Genomic DNA, 25,406 nt, shown 5'->3' with positions numbered 1-25,406 from the left:
CCCCCCACATTCGTGCCCCCTCCCCCCTGTTGTCTGTGTCCATTGATTAGGCTTATATGCATGCATATAAGTCCTTTGGTTAATCGCTCCTCCTTACCCCCACTGTCCCCTACCTTCCCTGAGGTTTGACGAAGTGGTTGCTGACCTCAGCAATCACAGGCACTGAGATCAAATGAACACTGTTAAGAGCACATTTTCCATATGACTCTCTTCATTGAGAAGCAATTTCAGGTGTCAAGTGCAGTTATACAGCATTCCATGTTTCTGTGGGGGAAGAAGTGTCAGTAAGGATAAAATTTGTTGAAAATTATTTTTTAAAACTTTTTAATTAGAATAAAAGTCTGATTCTTGAAGTGTTGTAATTTGGAACTTTAGGCTATAAAAGAAAAATAGGTGTCATAAATATAGCTTTGATTTGAAATAACTGGGATTTAATATTAACTCTGTCAGTTACTAGGAGTTTCATTTTGTGGCTAATGATAGTATTTATTGATAGAATTTAAGAATTTAGAGATAATTTATGAAAAATGTTTAGTATAATGCCTGACAGGTTGTATGTGCCTGCATTAGCGACCTTCAACCAGAGGGCCACAATAATTTTTAAAACACGCAATACTTGACTATTTAGTTGGGGGCACTGACCTCATTTTCCTTAGATTGTCAAATTAAAAAGAAAATGACAACAGCTAACATGGCATTAGCTGTCTAGTGTGAATGCCCTGTCTTGAACCATAAATACTAGTATATAGGACATATAATAGACTTGCATCTTATTGGTCACATCACATAATAAGGTTGCATCTAATTAGTTAATTCTTGGTATCAGAAATCCTTATATACAAGTATAGGCACCTGAGTTTTTAAAAAGTTACTTTGACTCTGGCTAGTGTGGCTCTGTTGAGTGGAGCATTGTCCTGGGCGCCAAAAGTTTATGTATGGCTTTGATTCCCAGTCTATGGGAGGCAACCAATAGATGTATCCCTCTTATATAGATGTTTCTCTCTCTCTCCCCTTTCCTCTTCCCTCCCTCTTCCACCCTCTCTAAAATCAAATTTTAAAAAAAAGTACTTTGGAGCAAAAGGATAGGTAATTACTACTCCCCCCGCTCCCCCATATAAATCAGTTTTTGTCAGATCAAAATAATATTTTTTGTGTGTGTGCCTCAGAATTTTAGTAATTAGTTTATGTGTGCCATGAGATGAAAAATTTTGAAAATTGCTCATCTATATACATATGTGATATATTGAGCACCTTATATAAAGCAATGTATTTCTGATTACTAATTTAAAATCGGTATACAGTACAAAGTGCTCACCCCCAAAATAGACCCTCTTCACCCATTTTGTCTACCTCCTAACCTTCTTCCTCTCAAACCACCAATCTGTTCCCTGTATTTATGAGTTTGTTTTAGTTTTCTGCAATGTAATTTTATTGTGCAAGATATTTAGCCTCTCAAAAACAGGTTATTCATTTGAAATTAAGATTAGTTTTATATGTCAACACTAGAAATCAACTTAAGCTAGTTTAAGCAAACTAGGTATTCTGAAAGGTACTATTTTTGAGTGTGCTGTTTTTAGATTAAGGATCCTGAGGATTTTTTTTTTTTTTTTTAGAAATTCAAGAATGTTTGAAGATTGAAATTATTGTTAGCTTAGATAAGAATCTCAAGGTCTGGGCTGTTTTTACTAAATGCTATTCTTACCATATGTTAAAATGGAGCAGTTAGTTTGCAGATGCAGCTGTCACCTGATGAGCTTTGATGGGAAAGTAAGTTTAGTGTTAAAAGAAGAAATCAGCATGTAATTAACCAAATTGTATATAAAAGCAATGCCTTAGCTTTCCTTCCAGGAGACAGAGTTTTGGAAGCGAATCCCCTGACTCCTTTACTACTTGCTGCAAGTAAATAAAACTACCTAACAAGTACCAGACATGAATAGAATACTCCAAGCAGAGAACCCTTTGAGTTCAGTAACACTATGACTGGTTTATCTTGGTTTACATAAAAATTCTTTTTTTTATTTATTAATATATAATATTTTATTGATTTTTTTTTTTGCCCCCCTCCCTCCCTCCCACACATACCCTCCCCAGAGAACATAAAAATTCTTAAACCCACCAGGTTTGGTCACGTCATAGGAATATAATTTCTCCCTCTGCAATTACATGTGTGAGAAGGGTTCCTAGAGGGGTTGCTGAGCGGCACCACAACTGCAAGGGGTACTGTGGTCACGTAGTTCATATTAACTTGTGCAGTGGACAGTTTGCACTTGGACAGGCTGTACACAGTGGCTCCGTGTTTATGTATTCTTGACAATTTTAGGACTTGTTCCCATAGGTATATCTCTCTTATTCATTGATATGCCTTGTAGCATAATGTCTACCACATAGTGATTGCCAAGTAAATATCTGTTGGATGGATGAATGAGTTCATGGTAATGTGGCAATATGACCAGTTTTCAAATACTTGAATGCTTTTCAAGTATATATCATTCTTTTTCGTCTTCACACGTAATGTTGTTAATTTTATCTCTCATACTGTGTCACGAAGAAGCTTCTATTTGTAATAAAGAATGAACTAGGGCAATTTGTAAAATAATGGGATAAATGAAAGTATCATTACTTGTTGGGCAATTTGATTTATTTTAAGATAATTTTTCAATACATCTTTGAACAGCTAAATCCAACATGGAATCAATAGTAAGCCCATTTACAAATAGCAGTTGTGCATTGGAGAATTGTATTCACTTTGTGTACGTTCACTGTAAATGTAAAAAGTTTAAAATCTCAAGTATTTTGTGGTTAGTATATAAAAATATCTTGACGAATCAGTTAAATATACTGAACATGGTTTCAAATACAAAATTTAACAATTATAGATCTACCGAGTATTTTTTAATCTAAAATATTTGTTAGCTATAGTTATGCTTATTAGTGTAAGGCATATAAGTAATTTTTAGTATCTGAATGTCAAAAGACAAAAAGAAATACTCTTTGTGATTGCTACTTATCTAAATTTTCAGTTGTTCAGAAGAGTCATTTTATTTAATTCAGTTCAATTTTACTAAGTATTTTCTATGTGGAAATTGCTAGCTCTAGTACTACAGGGGAGGCATAGTCTTTGCTGTCTGAGAGTTTACAATGTGACATTTGAATATTTGAGATGAGTGGATCTAAGAGAAATATAAAAATAATTTTAATATGGTGAGTATTTTAAAAGAAGAATTAATAATGTGCTATTAAGGTTGAAAAGAGACCATCTATTGTGAAGAACCTGAAAAAGTTTAATGAAATTGGGTAGGAGTGTAACAATAGTTACAATTTTGAAAAGTAGGGTTAGAGTGAGTGGAGAAAACAGTGTGGTAAAGATATGGACATCTAAGTGACTTAATCTTTGAGCTTATAGGTTTATCTAAGACTTCGGTTGGTATTAATAAAAAAGTTAGCCATTTAATTCCCCCAGTTGTCACTGAAACTGCAGAAGTTCTATTCCAATGCATTTGATATATTTTTAGAAACCAAGTAAATGCAGATAACTATTTAGTATACTAATTATATTAAATCAACAGAAAAATAAAGGCAATAAAATATGTGTGTGTGTGTGTGTGTGTGTGTGTGTGTGTGTGTGTGTATAATGTATGTATGTATGTATGTATGTATATGGGAAAGATTAAAAAAATAGGTTTATAGCCAGACTCAGTGATAGCCCTAAATGTACTAGTATTTCTCAGCCTGTCTTTCTTTATTCACCCCAGGAGGATTTGAGTTGCTGTAGCTTTAAACAGATAATCACCATGTTCACTAATTGTGGACACATAAATATCGATACGCTTATAGTACTGCTTTGCTTGTGTACAAATAAAATATCTGTAGTCTGTCAAAACCAGTTTGGCTGAGTGGATAGAGCGTCGGCCTGTGGATTGAAAGGCCTTGGGTTCGATTCAGGTCAAGGGCATGTATCTTGGTTGTGGGCACTTCCCCAGTAGGAGGCGTGTAAGAGGCAACTGATCGATGATTCTCTCTCATTGATGTTTCTAACTCTCTATCCCTCTCTCTTCCTCTCTGTAAAAAATCAATAAAATATATATTTAAAAAAAAAATATCTGTAGTCTGTAAAAAAAAAATCCTGAACTATTTGGTCTTGGCTACTTTACATGGCTAACTTTTTACTTTTACTTATTATTGCTGAAAGTGGTGATGAGATGGACTTAAATAATTTAAACTCTATTGAAAATAAGCTTAAATAATTTAGACTTTTATTTTAAATATAAATATTATGATTAATTTATTGCTCTAGCATGCAACCAACCAGTATACTAAAAATAGTAGGATTGTGGTAGCATTGACTAGATTATAGGATGATATAGAATTCAAAGACTAACTGAACTGGAAGAGACCCTAGAGATCAATAATTTATCATGCTCATTTTGAAGATTAAGAACCAAGAACAGATAAATAAATGAATAGCCTGTTTTTCTACAGATATTTACAAAGGTGAATGTCTTATAAAATTAGTCTGTTAGGATTGTTTGAAACATACCTCTTAACTCATTTTTGCTATTTGCCCTTTCTCTATAATAGAAGTGTCAGAGATGAAAGAAAATTAGTAAAATGTATATGAAAACCTTCCTCCTGTCAGAGTCTGGAGTGCACCACAGGACCCAGAGTCAAGTCCCTGTCCACGCACAATGTGCCTCAAAATTATGTGAGACCCAAACCCGGCCGGCCCTCTTTTTCTGGTGTTCCTTTTTCCAGCTTTCAGAATCTCACTACTCCTGAGGTACTTCAAATATAACAACTGTATTCTTTGAAGTACCTCTGTTATAATACACTAGAGGCCTGATTCATGCTCTGGTGGGGTCCCTTGGCCTGGCCTGTGCCCTCTCACAGTCTGGGACCCCTCAGGAGAGCTGGTTTCAGCCCTGTCCTCACAGGCCAGGTCTGGGGATCCTACCAGTGCATGAATCCATGCACTGGGCCTCTAGTATGCATGTAAGATCTTTGGTTAATCTCTCCATTCCCTTCCTCATCCCCCTTCCCCTTTTCCTCTGAGATTCATCAATTTGTTTCGTTTTCATGCCTGTGGTTTCCACTCCTGTGTTAAGTGTCTGCCCCCTGGTGGTCAATGTTCATCATAGCTACTGGCCAGTCCCTTAGGCTTTTATATGTATAGACTAGAGGCCCGGTGCATGAAAATTCATTCACTGGGGATGGGGGTCCCTCAGCCCAGCCTGCCCCCTCTCACAGTCTAAGCTGCAGTCTGGCCTTCCTATGCGGGAGGTGACCCGGCTGATCATGGGAAGATGCCGCACCCATCACCCTGCCACTGCTGCCACTGCCAGCTGCCTTGGTTGCCTGCCCTCACAGCCGCCACAGCTTTGTCTGGAAGGATGCCCAGAGGACATCTGGCTGTCCGGTCTAATTAGCATATTATGCTTTTATTATTATAGATTATTATAGATTATTGGATCTACTATCTACCCAAATGATCTGCAACTCTAAATTCTCTCTTGATGACAGAATTCATGCTATAACTTTCTCTTTCTATATTTCCCTTTTTTTTTTTTAGATGAAATTGGTTTAAATAGACCATATTTCTAGATGGTAAAATGTAGCCTGAGGCATATATGTGAAATAGAGAGAGAGCATTGTTGATATGTTTTTGGCTTGATGTTTACCTTGAGGGGGGGAAAAAAAAAAATATATATATATATATATATATATATATATATATATATATTTTAGAGGTTTTAATTTTTTAAACACCTGCATATTATTCATCACACCTCCATTCATATCCTGATTATTTCTTCTTCAGAGCCAGATTCCTAGTACTTTAAATTGTGCAAGATTTCCTTTCTTTATCAGATATTGCATTTACTTAGTTCATAGTTAATAATTTGGTATAGAAGGTAAAATTCTTATTAAACTAACATGGTAGGTTTATCATTTTGAGGAGTATTTTTGTATTTCTAAAGTTCACTAATTTTACTAAATAAATCCTTGATTGATAGAATTTAAAGTGTTTTTAGTGAAGTGAATAACTTTGGGCAGTGCAGGAGATTTTTGAACATTAGTCATTAAAATATAGCACATATGGTCTAAGTAAATGCCAGAAGAAATACAAGCAACATGCTGTGAAAATTCAGGAGAAAGATAAATTATTTACAGTTTGGGAGAGTATGAGAGATGTTATGGGTGTAGTTAGCACTAGAGAGAGGATTTTATTGGGATGTTTAGAAATTGGCAAGGTGCAGGCATTTAGGGTTGGGGGTCATGTATTTTAGTTTGAACAAAATGTAAGCTCTGGATTACTGGTTAGATATAGTGGATTGAATGCACTCCTTTATTTCTGCACCTGCTTGAAATTCAGTAAAATGACAGCAAAAACATAAAAAGGTATAAATCCACAGTGACAAAGATTGCAAAAGAGATATAGCAGAAGAGAAATTAGCAGAATTTTGGAATATGGAAAGCAGATCAATGAGGGATAATTGGTTTATTAAGGAATAGACAGTGGAAACAGAAATACCTGCAAAGGGAGAGGCCAAGATGAAGCATGTCACCCCATGAAATTCTGGAAAGGTTCAGAGCTGGAAGCATCACAGGCTCTTGAAGATGGGATAAAGAATGGTACTAAAATGAAGGGATGCATTGAATTTCTTATAAGCTGTCACTTAGAACTGTGAGAAAAACAGTTTGGTGCTGGAAAATAGGTGTGTTGAGTGGCAATACTCATTTTACCAGCAAGTAACTACCTAACATCCATTCACTTGGTCAGTTGAAGATCATCAGGACAGACCAGGAAAAATTGCGAAATAGATGGTTGCTCTAAATTTAGAGAAGAGAGAAGAAAACGAGGAAACATTTTGGCACTCTTTAATTCCCTATTGGTAAATGTTTTCTCTTTAATGGCAAAACCCTGAGTTTTCTCTTCTGCTTCTCAGAATCTGCTTTGTATGAAGTGTTTGCATGGTGACTCTTCTCTCTAATTGTGTGTTGTAAGACTATAATCTTGTTGAAGCAGTTCTAGGCTTATCTATATACTAGAGGCCCGGTGCAGGAAATTCATGCAAGAGTGGCCTTTCTTCCCTCAGCTACCGGCACTGCCTTCCCTCTGGTACTCGGGACTCGGGCTTCCCTCCCGGCCCCAAAGGTCATCTGGAAGGATATCTGATCTAATTAGCATATTACACTCTTATTATTATAGACTAGAAGCCCAGCACACGATTTGAAATTGCGTGGCGCCTCCCACCCTCGAGTCACTGGCCCGGCCCTGCCTCAGTCCCTCCGTCCTGTAGCACCCCCAGCACAGGTGCGTAGAGGCCCCTGCCACCTCGCCCCCAATGCTGAGTGTGTAATCTCCTGTCCGGTCAACCCATTACAGTGTCTTGGTTAATTAGCACATTTCTCTATTATATATCCTATCTAATAAAAGAATAATATGCAAATTAACCATCGTTCATCTACACCCACAAGCCACACCAAGCAGCCAATCAGGAGCAAGTATGCAAATTAACCCAACCAAGATGGCTGTGGCCACAGAGCAAGCAGGAGGGTTGTGTTTCCCCGGCAGTGGAGGAAGCCAAGCTTTCTGCACATCCTGGCTAGCCCAGGCCTCCACTCAAGGCTACAAAGTTTCAATTATAGAAGATAAATAAATCCCAGATACCAGGGTCTCTGCTTGGGTCTCCAGGGGGCTTGGCTGGCCTGCAAACCACCACAGGCCCCTCGCCCAGGCTGCCCCACACACCAAGGGTATCCCCACCCTGATCCGGGACACTCTTCAGGGCAAACCAGCTGGCCCTCACCTGTGCACCAGGCCTCTATCCCATCTAATAAAAGAATAATATGCAAATTGACCACCACTCCAAAACACAAGATGGCTTCCCCCATGTGGACACAAGATGGCCACCAGAAGATGGCTTGCAGGGGAGGGCAGTTATGGGCAATCAGGCCAGCAAGGGAGGGCAGTTGATAGAGATCAGGCATTCAGGGAAGAGAAGTTAGGGGCAAACAGGCTGGCAGGGAGCAGTTAGGCATCAATCAGACTGGCAGGGGAGTGGTGAGGGGGTGATCAGGCTGGCAGGCAGAAGTGGTTAGGGGCAATCAGGAAGACAGGCAGGAGAGCAGTTTGGAACCAGCAGATCTGTATTGTGAGAGGGATGTCCGACTGCCTGATTAGGCCAGATCCCACTGGAATCGGGCCTAAACGGGCAGTCCAATATCCCTTGAGGGTTCCCAGATTAGAGAGGGTGCAGGCTGGGCTGAGGGACACCCTCCTCCCCCATGCATGAATTTCGTGCACCAGGCATCTAGTACAGGTATAGTTATAGGTATAGGTAAAGGTATAGATATAGATATAGATATAGATATAGATATAGATATAGATATAGATATAGATATAGATATAAAAATCTAATACGCTAAGTGTTTGTCTTATGGTAGCTATGACATGCACTGACCACAGGGGGCAGATGCTGAACTCAGGAGCTGCTGAACTGTAGTGCCTTGGCAGTGGCGGTTCTCGGATGACTCACCGTGGAATCAGAGAGGAGGGAGCCCAATTCCTCATGGGGCTGCACGATTCCACCTTTGGCCATGGGTTACGTTGTTGCTGGGGCTCTGTCAGCCCTGAATCTGGTTTACTGCACACTTGCATTTGTGTTCCACACCCTGTACGACAGCAACTTTGTAGAGCTCCCTCTCACCCTCCGGGCCCCCTTGGGGGATGTTGGAAAGCCAGTCTTGGCCCAATTCCAGCAGGCCAGGCCAGTGGACCCCACCTGCTGGAGGGATCCCTCCCACAGCACCACCCCAGGTGCCGTCAGCCAGGGAGGGGCCACAGGATGCTCCAGGGTGTGCCCAGCCCATCTTGCCCAGACCTACGCCACCAGCCACCTTCTAATTAATTTCCTTTCACTGGGCATGAGTCCGTGCACCAGGTCACTAGTCTATCATGAAAATGGCCACAAATAAATTTGCTTTGTGTGTGTGTGTGTGTGATTGATAAAGAAAACTACTGTTTTCTTCCCTATCTTTCTACACTTTTTTTTCTTTCTGCTCCATGCTGAGTACACGCATATACATACTCTTCTTTGCTTTTTTTTTTTTTTTCTGTCTTCACCAGGAGGGACTAAAACTCAACTGTCTTATAACTGTTAGAAGTTTTAATTCTCTTATTGATTTCTGCAGAAAAGGTTAGAATTAAGACAGATTTAATCTTCTGGTAATTATTTCAAACAAGTATTTATAGATGTGCTCCTATGTCCTAGATATTGCACTAAGCATTAGTGATAAAATTGCCAAGTTTCTGTTCTCTAGGAGATTATAAAAACATTTTATGATGTAGTTTGACAAATCAATACATATATGGTACTGTTTACTACTATGAACAATACTGAGGGATGAGAAGGTGTATGCAGGAAAATAATTACTTTTGGATATTTTAAATTTGAGATACTTTTTTTTTATTGGTTTCAGAGAAGAAGGGAAAGGGAGAGAGATAAACATCAATGATGAGGGAGAATCATTGACTGGCCTCTTTCCTTGTCCCTTGTCCATAACATCTCCCTTTGCAGTTCACTTTACCAAACTTGGATACTGGCTCTCTTCCTCTTCGTTCTCTTCTTGTCTTCTCCTCATTTTCTCCAGCCTATCTTATTTTTAAAATATCATTTTGGCATAGTACTTTCTCTTATGCCCAGTTTTTCAGATTCTGGTCAAGTACAACCCATTTTCATTATACCCTCATCCAACATCCCTTGCAAACAAAAATAAACAATATTTAAAAACTTAAGAAATACAAGTTTAATACTAATATTAACTTTAAAATAGAAAAATATGGGTCCCTCTCTTCCTCTCAGATGTCATTTACTACTATCATGTTCCCACAGGTTTTATATGCCCCTTTTACTGACTTTCCTTCTGGAGCACTGCAGGCTGATTTCTGTAGCAGACATTGCCAGTACCCAGCACCCATTCCCAGCTAGGCCTTCCATTAACTGACTTTAGCCATGGAAGACCACTGTCCCTTTGAGCAGTGGGACACAAGTGCCAGGGAGCAGTCCTCACCAATGACTGACAGGTATTGGGATATACATACCCCAACTCCCTTGCTTCTTGGTGGGATAACTCAGGTATGGGCTCTGCGCTGTTTCCCTAAGTCTCTAGGAAATTCAGTTCTAGTCACCTACAATGGAGCTGGCTTGATACAGTATCCTTTCTTAAGTCCTTATCTTGATTTTGCTCACTTATTCATTGTTCTTGCATTTCTCAAATAAGCCACTTTCTCACACACACACACACACACACACACACACACACACCCCCCACACACAAAGGTAAGAATGGTATTGTGTATGTGTGAAGATTTACATACAAAATTTGCCAGTTTAACCATTTTTAAATGTATAGCACTTATGGCATTAAGTTCCTTTACATAGTTGTTCAACCATTACCACCATCACTCTTCCTCTCCTCAACCTGAAACTCTGTACCCATTCAGCACTGTCAATTCTCCCTGCTCATTCCTCCCCCACTCAGTGGAAACCACCACTTCTCTTTGTCTCTATTAGTTTGTCTACCCCAGGTACTGAATATGTGTGGAATGATACAGTACTTGTCCTTTTGTGACTGGCTTATTTAACTTAGTATAGTGTCTTCATGGTTCTTCCACCTTGAAGCATATGTCAGAATTTCCTTTTGAAGGCTGAATAAGAGGCCATTATACATTTAAACCACAGTTTCTTTCTCCATTAATCTTGATAAACACATGTGTTGCTTCCCTCCTTTATTGTGAGTAATGCTACTATGAACATCAGTATACAAATATCTGTTCAGGTTACTGCTTTCAAATCTTTTGGGTATATACGAGCTTAAAATTTGGTGGATCACATGGTCATTCTATGTTTAATCTTTTGAGGAACTGTCAAACTGTTTTCCACAGATGCTGCCCCATTTTATAGTTCCAGCAGCAATGTGCAAGGATTCCAGTTTTTCCATATTCTCTTCAGCACTTTTTTTTAAGTTGAGGTAAAAACATAACAGTTACGATCTTATCCATTTTTAAGTTTATAGTTTCATAGTGTTCTCTGTATTTACAGCATTGTACAAAACTGAAACTCTGTCCTCAAATGAACAACATCTTCTTGTTTATCTTCTTCAGTGCCTGGCAACCACTGTGTGTTTTTATGAGTTTGACTACTTTAGATACCTTATATAAGTGAAATTATACAGTATTTGTCATTTTGTGACAGGCTTATTTCACTTAGCATAACGTCTTCAAGTTACCTCCACATTATAACATGTGATAGGATTTCCTTTTTTTACGACTGAATAATATTCTATTCTATGAACACACCACATTTTCCTTATCTATTCATCTGTCAGTGGACATTTGGGTTGATTCCATCTCTTGGCTATTGTGAATAATGCTTTGTATGTGTCCCTAAAGAATTGCATGCCTTAAACTTAATATGAGTAACCTTTTGTTATATATATTTTTCTAAAAATTGGTCCTGTGTCTTTCTGAGGCTTATAGGATTGGTCTGGGATGATCTACTGAAAAGATTGAAGGTAGACAACCCTGGATCTAAATTCTGCTTTGCTGGTTAGGTGAATTTGTTCATAATTTTTAAAAAATATTTCTAGCAAGTTTGTTTTAAGTACCATAAGTAATAGATTTATACATTAAAATATAGAATACACATTTTGTGCCTAGTAATTTAATACCTTCCACGTGCCAGATATTAAAAAAGTATAGTTTTGTTAATTGGGATCACCGTTATCATCTGAACTTATTGGCTCTAGTCCCTAGATATGTTTCACAGAGAGCAAGAGCAAATGTAAAAAACCTTGAACACTGATAGTGATTGTATGCACAGATAAACAGGAGGGGAAACTTGAGAATGATCCCTCCATTCCCCTTAGGAGGGTGAGGTGGTGTTGCTACATTTTTTTTTTTCCTCTTGCTCACCCCCCTCCCATTTTTTAAAAAATCTTTTTTATTGAAAAGCAGGTTTGTGGGATAATCAATAAGGAAAATAATATGACGCCCCCCCCCCGCCCCCCCGCCTCCAGAACCCTTGGTATTCTAAATCTAGCTTGTCTTTAGGTTATTTCTTAAAGCGAATGATTAAAAATATAGTGTTGATAAGCAAGGGAAAGGAAGTGGGAGAGGGAAGTGGTTGTTAGATCATGTGATACGTGCCATTTTTATTTTTAAAAAGTATTGGGATTAATCATTTATATTTGTTTCTCCCCTGTTGGATTGTAGACCCTGTGAAGACATTAATAGCATTTACTTTTTCTTTTTGTTCCCATAGCACCTGAAATATTATAATATACATTTTACTGTATTTTTCAATGTATGTTTCAAAGTTAACTTTGTGCTTTTTCTTTCTATTTTAGATTTTCTACTTGTGGTCAGATTTATGTCCTATTTATTTATGTGTATTTGTGATTTATAAATGATTGATACTCAATAAATGGGTTGAATGAATGATTTAAACTGTCTTTAGAGTTATAGGTCAGCATTCATAAGAATAAAGCAACTTTTGGCTTTACTTATCTCTATAAATTTATAACTGGAAAATATCTTAGGATTTAAGTATTATAGATCTTTAATTTTCAAATAAAGTAACTGGTACCAAAGATTGCAAGACTTTTACATTCAGAAACATGTGGTAGAGGTAAAGTTAGAAAAAAAAAACTATAATTTGAATTGGGGAATAGGACAGCCCTATCTCTTAGTCATGGTGCTTTTCTTTCTTTTTCTTTTTTACTTTTTTTATTTAATTGTGCTACTTTTCTTCTATGGGAAACAAATAGAAAAGAAACAAGTTTATAACCAGCTTCAAAGAAAAATAGTATTTTCTATAGACTGTATGTCCAGATTGGTTCTATGTGTTCTAGTAAGTGCTTTCAGGGTAGGCATAGCATTTCCTCAGTGATCATTACCACTCTGTGTTCAAATAGAATTTTCTCAAAATTATCTGAAAAATAAAATTTTAAATATCAGATTTAAAAAATATCCCATGGATTATAATCACCCCACATTTACTTAGTAGATATGTATATAAAATATTTTGACATTCATTAATTTGATTCTGATGATAAGAGCATAACTTTTATTTAAAAGTTTTTAAAATTTTATTTTTCAATAACAGTTGACATTCAGTATTTAGTGCCTGTATAGGGCATGATTTGTAAATTATTGGCACTATATAGATTTTTTAAATGAGGCCAAATGAAACTATATCATTTAACTATGATCAAGTAAATTATGAACCCAAATGATTTATAGGTATTTTCTTTTCACCATGGTAAGGCACATGTCCCTTTAGATATATACATTTAAAAAAAATTGTCATGGTTAAAGTACAGTTAACAATAACCACTATGGCATTTCCTTTTGTCCTCTTGGGTAAAACTAACTTTAAGGACTTCAATTAGCAGACATTCAAGTGCTGCTAAGCCATTTGTATCATACTGGATGCTTTAATGTAGGTAGTAGTTGTGACCCAGTTCAAATAAGATTGGATTATAATATGTAAGAGTTAGGGATTATTTTAATAAGAATTAAAATTTAAAAATTCTGATTAAGAGAATGCAGTGAAAAACACATTTGATATTTTATTGAGTACCTAGAAAACAAAGTCATCTAAGTTAATTTTGTTATAAATAATTTATCTTAATAAAATAGAAAATAAGAATTTTAGAATGGTGTCTAAGATACTTAATGAAATCTTGACCTTTATTTGTAGCATTTTAGTTATGTTACATATGTCTAAGATTAAGCCAAAAAATTTAATAATAAAAATTTCAAACTCTATGCAGAGACAATTTTTATGAACATTTTGGTATATATATTTTTACACTTCTTGCTTTGTATATATTATAAATAAAGTTTATATGACTATAAACTATAAAATTTTATAGCATTAAGCTCTCTTTGTAATTTTTTTCACTCAGTAATATCATGAAAATTTTTTAGTATAAGTAACTATTAGAACTACACAAATCTTGTAAATTGGAAGCATGTTAAGTTTTTTCATAATTTATTAATCATTCTCCAAATGTTGGACGTTTATTTCAAATGCTACCTTATTATAGAGTACTTTTAAAAAGCAGGCTTGTAAATTGAAAAAAATTTAAGATAATCAGGTTATTATTTGCATAAAAATAAATTTGACACTACTTTTTATATAATCTGTTCACATTACTTTGAATTTATGATAATCGTAATTTCTAGTCTTGCTTTACTAACTCTTATTTGGAACCTTTGGCTCTGGAATAAAGTTATTTATTGAGTAGAAAAGGTTTGGGTAATTTTAAAAATACATGTTTTCTAGAATACAGATTTTGAAATGGAGTAGTATGCAGCAACAAATTCATAGTACTTAGAACAGTTAGACATGAAGCCTTGATATCTTGATAGGTATCTGACATTGAAATATTTAAATGTTTGTGTTTTTTTAAATAGATTATCTTTCTCAAGGAATAGATCTTTCTGGAATTGAAGTAATAGAAAATGATCTACTTTTTATTGCAAGAGCCCGACTTGAAGTGGAAAATCAAGCTAAGCGCCTCCTGGAGCAGGGTGTGGAGACTCAGGTAATAAAATATCTATCGCCTTCTTAATGTGGAAAATATGTTGTAATACAGATTAACATTTAACTTTGAGATTACAAAAGTAATGTGTTTTCATTTTATCACCGAAGAACTATAATTTGAATTGGGGAATAGGACATAAAGTAAGTACAGGAGAAGTTATTTAGTATAATTATTTAACTCTAAAAATAGATTCTCTAAGATTTGTAACATCAAATGTATGTAATCCTATATAATAAAAGTATACTATGCAAATTGTCCCCCTAGATCAGGAGTTCGACCCGGGGGCAGGAAGGGAAGAGAAGGAATATAAGTAAATAAATTTCGCACTTTAATTATCAATTTACAGAGTAATGAGTTGATATAATAGTCACAACCAGTAGTAGCAAATGAGGCATTATTTCTTCTTTTTGTTTTTCTTTCATTTTTTAAAAGTATTATGGACTCATGAATTTTTATATATTTTATTTCAATCAGTTTGGTGCTGGATGAGACTGCTAGTGTTGTAGCAAGAAGCTAGAATAATAGTGGCTTAACCAAGTAGATATTTAGATGTGGATGGTGGCAACATTCTTCCAGCTATGCAACAAGGATCCACGTCTTTCTTTCCACTCTGCCATCTTGAGTGTCCTCCTAACTTGTCATGTCATAGTCACAAGATAACTGTCACACCCATAGATACTACGTTCATATTCAAGGTGTGGAGATGGGGCTGTGCCAACGGCCAGCCAAAAGGCAGTTACAAAATCCTTTTCTAAAATTGTCAACAGACTGTCCTTATGTCTTATTGGCCATATATGGGTCATAGTGTCACCCCAGTTGTCAGGAGCATTGTGAAAGCAAGCATGTAGCAAAGATGTACAGAATTGTCAACATTGGCTTAGGCTATTCATGAGCCATTGCTTGGGGCAGTGCACGTTTTCACCCCTGAAGAAAATTAGGTTTTTAGTAATAAGAAACAAAAGGGGATTAACTAGTTATTCTTGCCATAATATTTTTTGTAAAGCACTGAATGACTAGAATTTTAAAAATAAGCCATGTGTATATATTTAACTTAAACTTTTATATTAAAAGATTAAGATTGGGGCCCTAACTGGTTTGGCTCAGTGGCTAGAGCGTCGGCCTGCAGACTCAAGGGTCCCAGGTTTGGTTCCAGTCAAGGGCATGTACCTTGGTTGTGGTGGGCACATCCCCAGGGGGGAGTTGCAAGAGGCAGCTGATTGATATTTCTCTCTCATTGATGTTTCTGGCCCTCTATCTCCCTTCCTTCCTCTCTGTAAAAAATAAATAAATAAATAAATAAATAAATAAATAAATAAATAAAATTTTTTTTTTTTAAGATTAAGATTTGGGGCTTGACTCTTAATGTTTCATGATTAGTTTTGTTGTCTTATACATTTCATTTTATTATTGAACACATTTTGGTGTCCTTGAAATATTACCTAATATTACCCAACACCAGAGGCCCCTTGCACGAGGAATTGTGCAATAGACCTTCCTTCACCTGGCTGCCGGCACCGGGACCGGCCTTGGCTCTGGCCTGCCTTCCGCCTTCTTTCAGGGTCGGGGCTTGGCTCCCGGCGGCATCGGAGGCCACATGGTGTGGGCGCTGCCTGGCCCCTTGCCACCGTCCTCTATCGGGGTGCTGCCCAGGTTCCTCAGCGATGGGAGCGGTGGGGTGGCACAGGGTGGGTGCTGTCCTGCCCCAGGCCGCCCTGCCCTGGTCCCTCAGCGATGGGGGCGGGGCAACGTGTGGGGGCTGCCATCTTTGCTGGGTTAATTTGCATAGCACCCCTCATTGGCTGTGGGCATAGCGAAGGTAAGGTCAATTAGCATATTACTCTTTTATTAGGTAAGATGATGAGATTCCATACAACTAAAGGTTGAGGGTTCGATTTCAGGTAAGGGCACGTACTTAGGTTTCAGGTTCAATCCCCAGTGTGGACAAGTACGGGAGGCAACCAATTGATGTTTTTCTCTCACATCAATTTCTCTCCCTCTCTCTCTCTCTCCCTCCCTCCCTGTCTCTCCACCCCCAGCCCCCATACTCTCTCTAAAAATCAATTGGAAAAAACCACCATATCCTCAGGTGAGGATTTAAAAAAAAAGATATTTGGAAATTAATAAAATCCCTTCCTCCAATATTGATTATTCCTTCGCTCTCTTCTTTTTCTTAGGATCTCTCTGTGTTATCACTTCTTTTCTGTAGACCCTTCTTCCAAACCATTTTCACTTTCTTATTTTATCCTCTTCTTCCTTTTTTCTCTTCTTTTCTCCTAGCCTTACTATAGCTCTTCATTTTTTTTCTGCTTCTCTTTAAAATGAGCTAGAACAAAGCTGATTTTTGGTTGATAAGATCATATTATGCTATTAAATATCCTGCTTAGTCTCTTAATTTCATTTGGGTTATGTACTGTTGACTGCTGATTGTTAACAGGTTCTGAAATAATCACATTAGGTTAGCTGAGAAAGTACATATCAAGCATTAATAGCTTCATGTTCCTGATTCAGAAAAGCCACTGGTAAGCTCTGAATCGAAACCAAGGTAGCTAATATAATTCTTGATTTTAAATTACATTATTTAATGTGATTTTTTCTTCCTTTACATGTTATCTCCCATGCAGCTCCATTAAGTTTTCAGTGTTTTAGGCCTCTCCTGTATGTATCATGTTGTGATGTATGCACACAAATATTATAAATAGCCTTAAGTATTTTGTTCCGATGTATGCCTGTTATATATAAGGTGTTATGAGTTTATTAATACCACTCTTTATAAGTAAAATGTTTGGATTTTAAACTTTCTTAGTTATTGTGCATCATTAGGGACTGTGCTTTTTATTCTTAAAATTCACCTGAAAATCAACCCAATTTTATTTAATAGGTATTCTATTGAGAGTGTTTTAAAGAATTAATCTGCTTTTTGTTAAAGATCTGTTTCCTTCCTACGCCTTCTTTTCCTTTCTTTTTAGCAGTAAGGATTATCTAAATAGTGAGAGATAACTGTTCTTTGAATTTTTGCTTAGTACTTTGCATCTTTCTCACTAACACCTCTGTCTTGGGGGAAGCCAAGTGGGGGACCTATTGATAATTTCTGCCTCTCCTTCCCCATGTCCCAATCTGTTTTATTTGACTCTAGAGTTCCTTATTGTTTGTTTTAATTGAATATGAAGTGGCAGCAAACTTTTAGGAAATATTGTAATATTTTGTTTTGGAAGTAATAAATACATAGTTTTCAAAGTAAAGTTTCTTAATCTTTGCTGTTCTTTCCAGTTAAAATCAGTTGGAATCAACTACTCAGACTTTGTACACCAAGTCATTTTGTGGAATGTTGCATGGAGTATAATAGCCAAATAGCATCAGCAAAATTTATATTATATATTTGTCATTTTCCTTTCCTGAGCATGTATTTCTTTTCTGATATATGGAACCTAAAGAAAAGTAATTTAACTGCTGAAGAGATATTTTTTTTAGGGAAAAAAAAGTAAAATGTGATTGTTAGTTTTTGTGATACAAGGATTATACAATCCTTTCAGTATTCTTTTTTAATCCTCATCCAAGAATATATTTTTGTTTTCTTTTTGATTTTAGAGAAAGGAGTGGGGGGGGGGGGGGAAGAGAGCAACATGAATGTGAAAGAGAAACATCTATCAGTTGCCTCCTGCATACACCCTGACCTGAAACTGAACCCACGCCCCAGGAATGTGCCCTGACTGGGAATCAAACCTGTGATCTTTTGGTGCATGGACGATGCTCCAGCCAACTGAGCCATCCAAGTCAGGTTTCAGACTTTTAATATACCATCCACAGTGGAATCCTGGTCTTGTACATTTATGTAATTTTTGCATTTTATTTCCAATTAAGTCAAATTCTATCTCTGCATTTCTAATTTCAGTGATGTTAAGCTCTTTAAAATCCTGCCAAACTTTTGACTTAATGCTGTATCTGTGCTCACGAAGGTAATTTCATTTTAGCCTATAGCCTAGTAAATGCTGGAATGTTGCTTGCTGTTTCTTGGACCAATCTTTACAGTAGTCTGCGGATATATCTGTTCCATTAGCTCAGTGCCAGCTGTTGCTTTGGTTACAGTGTTCCTGTTTTGGCAAGCTTTTTTAGGGTTCTTAAACAACTTTGCTTCTTTTCTGAGCATGTTCTTGTGGGATTTTATTTTCCTCTCTGTAATGTTACCACGGCATTGAAAGAGAAAGAAAAAATTACATCATATTTATTTCCAAAGCAGGTGAAATGATTTTAGTTTAATAAATAAAGTTGTGCCATCTTCTGAAATGCTTTTGAAGCAGAAGTCTGTCTTGATCTACTGATGAAATTATCCTTTCTCTTCTTATTACATGGTCTTCATTGCATTTTATATTACAATTTATGAAGCTGGGTAATTTCCTGTAAGGTTAAATGATTTGTTGAAGGTCACAGTGAAAATTTGTAGAAAAATTATTCTTGAAATATTGACTGCCTCACGAAAAGAGAAGATATTGTCCTGAAACATTGCTGCCTTTGCAGTAGAAGTATATCTCTTTCTAGCATGGTATTTTTCAAATGTGTTTAGTCTGTTTGCTTTGAGATCTATTATAATTGTCAGAGAATATTTCCCATGTGCAAAACTTGGTGTATCTGGAGATGTTTTAATGTCAGGTGTAACATGATGAATTGTTACTTTCAGATGGCTCTCTGCATAGAGGTTGATGGTAAATTTTAAATATGATCTAATAATATAACAAATTTCTGATCTTATCCTTTAAAGGAGGAGGAAAAGCAAAAGGGTTGACCTAATATAAAGAATATTTAACTTTGTCTTTTATGAAATAAATAATAACTAAAAATAATATTTGTTCCAAATGCATTGTCTTTTGCTTGTCTTTGATAATTGGAAAATATTGTAGTAACTGCTCACATACCTCTAAAAGTTGTAGATTTGTATCTTTTTTTGTCTCTTTTTATACATATATATATATATATATATATATATATATATATATATCCATTTCCACTCTCCCCACCCCCCACCTTTTAAAAGAATCCAACCCAAGTCGGAACAGCTCTTCAGGTTTTCCATAATCTTGGAACTTTGAAGAATACCATTACCAGTGCTGTGGATGGATATTGTGCCTCTATAGAAGAGAGTATCAATAGTGCATTAGACATCAAAGTTTTGACTCAGCCTTCCCAGTCAGCTGCGAGAGGTAAGGATTTGGTTTATATTTAACTTCTTTACTTATTTATAACCAAGAAGTCCTTTGAATAGTATATGGAATACTCAAGTTTCAAAGTAATTTAATGACTCATTTTTTAGTAGAAAATGAGAGAAATTATGTTTCAGAATTTATTTATAACATTTTTGTGTAATCAGTTTTGAGTTGAACTGGCCAATTGGTATATTCAAAACTTCTAGATAAAAATCTAAAAACTGTTACTTCATTTAGTTCAGAGGAAGCAGATGCAAGAACAAAAAAGGAACATATTTTTTTCTCTAAAATCCCTATCCTCACATGTACTTCTTTCTTATTGAGACACAAAATAGTCTTTTAAGGAAATGCCATTTCTACCTTAGCTTTTGGGGCTTTTTCTTATGATAATTCTGGTATTCAGGAACAATAATGGTGAAGCTAGAAACTGATTTAAAAACAAACAAACAACTTTTGGGAATATTACAACTAAACAGAATCTAAAGAAAACTAAAATTAGGGAGACTCAGGGTGGAGAGGACTAGCACTGCATTGCCCCTGATAATGACATTCATCTATATAACACACTTCATAGATAGGAGAGGCATGTTATGTGTACCTCTCACTGACCTAAGTAACCCCAACTCTGCGTTTTCCTCCTTATATTCCTTCTTCTCTCCTATTAATATGGATGAGCTGTCTGCTCCTAGCAAAGACCAAGTACTCCACTTTTGCATTAGATCCCATCATTCAAGGGCTTTGAATGATCTCTTCTCTTTGCCACTTTATCAGTTTTTCCTTTTGCACGTCTTTTCCATCACATATAATCATGCTAGTGTATCTTCTGCTTAATGACCATCAAACAAATCTATCTTTTTTCTTTTTTCTTTTAAAAAAAATATATTTTATTGATTTTTTTTTACAGAGAGGAAGGGAGAGAGATAGAGAGCTAGAAACGTCGATGAGAGAGAAACATCAACCAGCTGCCTCTTGTACACCCCCTACCGGGGATGTGCCCGCAACCAACGTACATGCCCCTGACTGGAATTGAACCTGGGACCTTTCAGTCCGCAGAATGACGCTCTACCGCTGAGCCAAACCGGTTTCAGCAAACAAATCTATCTTGACTCTGTTTCTTCACCTTTACAATTCCATTTCCTCAGACTACAGAAAAGTTCCCCAAAATGATGTCTAAATGTACTCTCCAATTTTTCTATTTCTATTGAAGAAGCTATTAGGGTTGTCCTAAAGAATAACATGTAAAATTAATAACAGAAGTCTTGAAATATGGCTAACGGTAAAATATTGTTATTGGCAGCCATTTTTATTTTTATATTTGTTATAAACATAACCTCATAAATAATTACACTAGATACAAAGAGAAACAATTTTATATCTTAAGTGGGTTTTTAAAGGTTAGTGCTAGCCTCTGAATAGATCTGTATTAAGACTATTTTAGGAGAGCTTTGAACAGAAATTGCCTTAGAAGATTTCACTCATTTTTTCTCCAGCAATTATTCTCAGAAAGTTTGATCTAATGTTTAAATTTTCAGGAGCAGTTTAATCTCATTCCTATTGTGTTGTAAAAAAATAAGAGAGGAAATAAAAGCAGTTATTCACATACTGTCAATCCTAATGTACGCCCTTTTGTTAAAAAAATAGAGAGTTTTAAACCCTTATTATCTTCTGTTAAATAGTGAGTATTGTGATTTAATGTAGAAACCTTAAGCATCAATTCTTTATTATTTTTATTTTATTTTATTTTTTAAAAAATATATATTTTATTGATTCTTTACAGAGAGGAAGAGAGAGGGACAGAGAGTCAGAAACATTGATGAGAGAGAATCATCGATCAGCTGCCTTTTGCACCACCCCCACTGGGGATGTGCCCACAACCAAGGTACATGCCCTTGACCGAAATCGAACCCCGGACCTTTCAGTCCGCAGGCAATGCTCAATCCACTGAGCCAAACTGGTCTTGGCTTCTTTATTATTTTTAAAAAGAATAATCACTATTATTTTTTAAAATGTTACATTGGCAATATTAATGTTAATTCCTTGATATTGTTTCTGATATTAATATTATGTTTTAGAATATTCTTGTGTTTTGGAAATGCAGCATTCCATTCAAGGGTGTTGGGCATCATGTCGATATGTTATTCTGTTTTCAAATTAAATATAACATTAATACAACTTAAGGGGAAAATGTTACCTATGAGGTACTGAAAAGTTTATAATTTAATAAGAATAAGATAAACAACTCAAATGGAAAAACAGATAAAGACTATGAATAGGTAATTTAAAGAAGAACATATCTAATAGATGTGACAGATGTAAAAAGATGTTCAGTCTCATTTTGGAGGATGAAATAATTATTGGGTAAATACAAATTAAATAAGATACTATTTCTCAGTCATGAGATTGGCGAAATCTAAGACAGAACTAAGTGTTGGATGAGATCACAAATTCTTGTACTCTAATTGTAGGAGAATGAAATGGTTCAACCATTTTATTCAATTGTATCAAATTGATCTCTAAGGTTTAAATGTGTATACCTTATTATTTTATTATTTCTCTTATAAGCTCATACCCTAGAGAAACTCTGGTACATATGTATAAGAATTTATTTTTATTTATTGATTTTAGATAGGAAGGGGAGAGAGGGAAAAATATTGATTTGTTGTTCCACTTATTTATGCATTCATTGGTTGATTCTTGTATGTGCCCTGATTGGGGATTGAACCTGCAAGCTTTGTGTATCAGGTTGATGCCCTAACCAACTGAGCTACCCAGTCTGGGCCAAGAATTTTTATTACACTATTGTATTAAATAACAATAGTGAAATAGTGAAAACAACTTTACTTCAATAGAAAAATGAATAAACTGGTATATTTATTAAGTAGACTACTATGTGATATTTAAGCTAATAAATTTCCCAATATAGATAATACTCAAAATCATTACATAAAGAACAAGTTACCAGAAGAGATATGTAGTATGAAGATATTTAAAGCCTAAGAACATAATAGACTATGTTATCTATATATTGTTTTAAATATATTGTTTTATATATGTAAATCCTATATAATAAAAGGCTAATATGCAAATCGACCAAATGGCAAAACCACCGGTCACCAGTCACTATGACGCACAGTGACCACCAGGGTGTAGACACTCAATGCAAGAGCTGATCCCTGGTGATCAGTGCGCTCCCATGGGGAGGGGGGAGGAGGCGGGGAGGGGGAAGAGAGTGCTGCTCAGCCAGAAGCAGGAGTGGGTCTAAGCCTTCGGTCAGACAACCCCTGAGGGTTCCCAGACACCCCCCCCCCCCCAGGGCCATCCTATGTTCATTGATTATTTCTATCATATTTGTATATTCAACTAGATGAATTTAGCTTATGAGAATAAAAATCATAAGTTATAAATAAGTAAATACTAAGTTATAAGTAAGAAAAATAAAGTCTCTAGAAGTAATCAGACCTGTGACTGTGAGCTTGTTTTTCTGTATTTGTTTTTCCAAAATAAATATGAGCAGAAAATAGTATCTTCTTGTATTTCTGCTGGTATTTATTTTGAGAATAATGGGTTGATGCAACCTATATTTCTTTATAATAAAAGCAAGTTGTACATAGTCCAGGAATTTGATTAGTAGTTTTCATTTTCACAAAGATACTATATAGCCTTTCTTCACTATTACAAGTTTAAAATACATATAACATGAGATAGATTGTTTCAGTGTTATCTCTCTATTCCTTGTATATTTTTCCTTAATATTCTTTGCAAAACAGTGCAAATGATTTTAAAAATTAATTAGACCTAGATTTCAAACAGGAATTATATTTTTAAGCCAATATCTCTTTTCTACATGTTTCTCTTTTTATTACTTTTCAATGATCAGAGTAGAAATTATCAAAGCATCTCCTTACTAAAGGTACATGTAGTTCTTTTTCTAAACAGAATTGTTTAAAAGCTATTGTTTTTGTAAAGCAGCCTACAAACACAGCCTTGTTTTTTAATTTAATTTTATTATTATTTATTTATTTATTTATTTATTTTCCCTCAGTAAATGTAGGATAAACTATCCGATCACTGATGAGCTCTTGTTTTTTAAGCTTAGTTTGGACTGAAATTTATACTTTTAAATTGGAGATTAAAATTCCTTCTTTTTATGTTGAAACATTTTAAAACTGTACAAATAACTGTGTGTATGTAGTATACATACAGTAACATTCTTAGATATAAATCTCAAGAAATTTGACAGATAACTAATGTTACCAGTATTTAATATGTAATTTATATTCAACATTCTCTTGTTGTTCTAAAAAATATTTATATTGCCACAACTTGAACCAGTGAGGCATTATACTTTTCTATTGGTTATCTTGTCTAACTCTTCTTTTAACCAGAAACAACTTCATTGCCTTTTTTGGTATTAACATGTTTGGAGAGCCCCACTATCTGGATTTGTCTGGATTTAACTGACTGTTTCTTAATGATTGCATTCAGGGAAACAAACTGGTAAGGTGGTGATGTGTATTCCCCATTACATCATGTCAGGAAGCACCAAAATTATGTTAGTCTTTCTCATAATGGCTGATGCTAAATGAAATCACTTTGTTACTGTGGTGTATGCCGGATTGTTCCTGCAGAAATACTCTTTTCTTTGTAATTAGTAAGTAATTGTGGCACATACTTTGATATCCTGTTTCCTGTAACATTTCTCCTAATGTTTTTGTATCCAATAATTTTTCTCTCAATTAATTACTTTGCTAATAGTTTCAAATGGCAGTTTTTTCATAGTTCTGTCATTTCACCTGCATTTATTACCTGATGCTCCTCTTTAAACAGCAAGTCCCATCCTGTTAAGCATGATTTTTCAGTACGAACTCATGAATTATAAATCAATTTTTATAATCCTTTATGATGAGTATTACTTTGTTTCTCTTATTTATGCATTCATTGGTTGATTCTTATATGTTGTCCTTACCATGGATCGAACCTACAACCTTGATGTATCGGAATGATGCTACAGCCAGCTGAGATACCTGGTTGTGTATGCTTTTTATAAGAATATATAGTTGTGATAGTTAGAAAATTAGATTTTTTATATTTCTTTGTCACTCTTACAAACAGGGGGACCCGGAAGATCTACCATGCCAACCCCAGGAAACACTGCAGCTTTCCGTGCTTCCCTCTGGACCAATATGGAGAAACTTGTGGATCATATTTGTACTGTTTGTGGACAGGTAAATATTTTTTAGGGTGAAAAGAACATTATGGATTAATTCCTGGTTATTTCAAGTTATGTGACCTTGGAAATGTTTCTTTGAATCTCTGAATATTCAAAATAACTATATTAGCTAATTATCATGCATGGAAAGCTCTGCCAAAATGCCATTTCCCTTCCCTTGCTTTTTCTGATACCTACTTTGCATACCTACTTGTTTCTTTTGAAAATACCCAGTTGTATACATTTTCCTCTCTTCCCCTTTTTAGGTACAACATCTACAAAAAATATTAGCCAAGAAGAGAGATCCTGTTTCTCACATTTGTTTCATTGATGAAATAGTTAAGGTATGTTTAAATATATAATAGTTAAATATTTTTATCTCTTTATTG

The 25,406-nt window shown here is 35.6% G+C and overlaps 1 protein-coding gene across 1 annotated transcript in view; it reads left to right on the top strand.

The window, feature by feature from the left end:
• Positions 1-25,406, top strand: part of COG5 (component of oligomeric golgi complex 5) — a 135,033-nt gene that overhangs the window by 54,554 nt on the left and 55,073 nt on the right. Inside the window, exons 7-10 of the mRNA XM_036429725.2 lie at positions 14,483-14,613; positions 19,640-19,805; positions 24,921-25,033; positions 25,284-25,361. Of these exons, the coding sequence (XP_036285618.1) occupies positions 14,483-14,613; positions 19,640-19,805; positions 24,921-25,033; positions 25,284-25,361 (488 nt within the window). The remainder of the gene's footprint in view (positions 1-14,482; positions 14,614-19,639; positions 19,806-24,920; positions 25,034-25,283; positions 25,362-25,406) is intronic.

Source organism: Pipistrellus kuhlii, unplaced genomic scaffold (genome assembly GCF_014108245.1).
Source record: "Pipistrellus kuhlii isolate mPipKuh1 unplaced genomic scaffold, mPipKuh1.p scaffold_m20_p_10, whole genome shotgun sequence".
Taxonomy (NCBI): domain Eukaryota; kingdom Metazoa; phylum Chordata; class Mammalia; order Chiroptera; family Vespertilionidae; genus Pipistrellus; species Pipistrellus kuhlii.
This window is presented reverse-complemented; position numbering and strand designations above follow the sequence as displayed.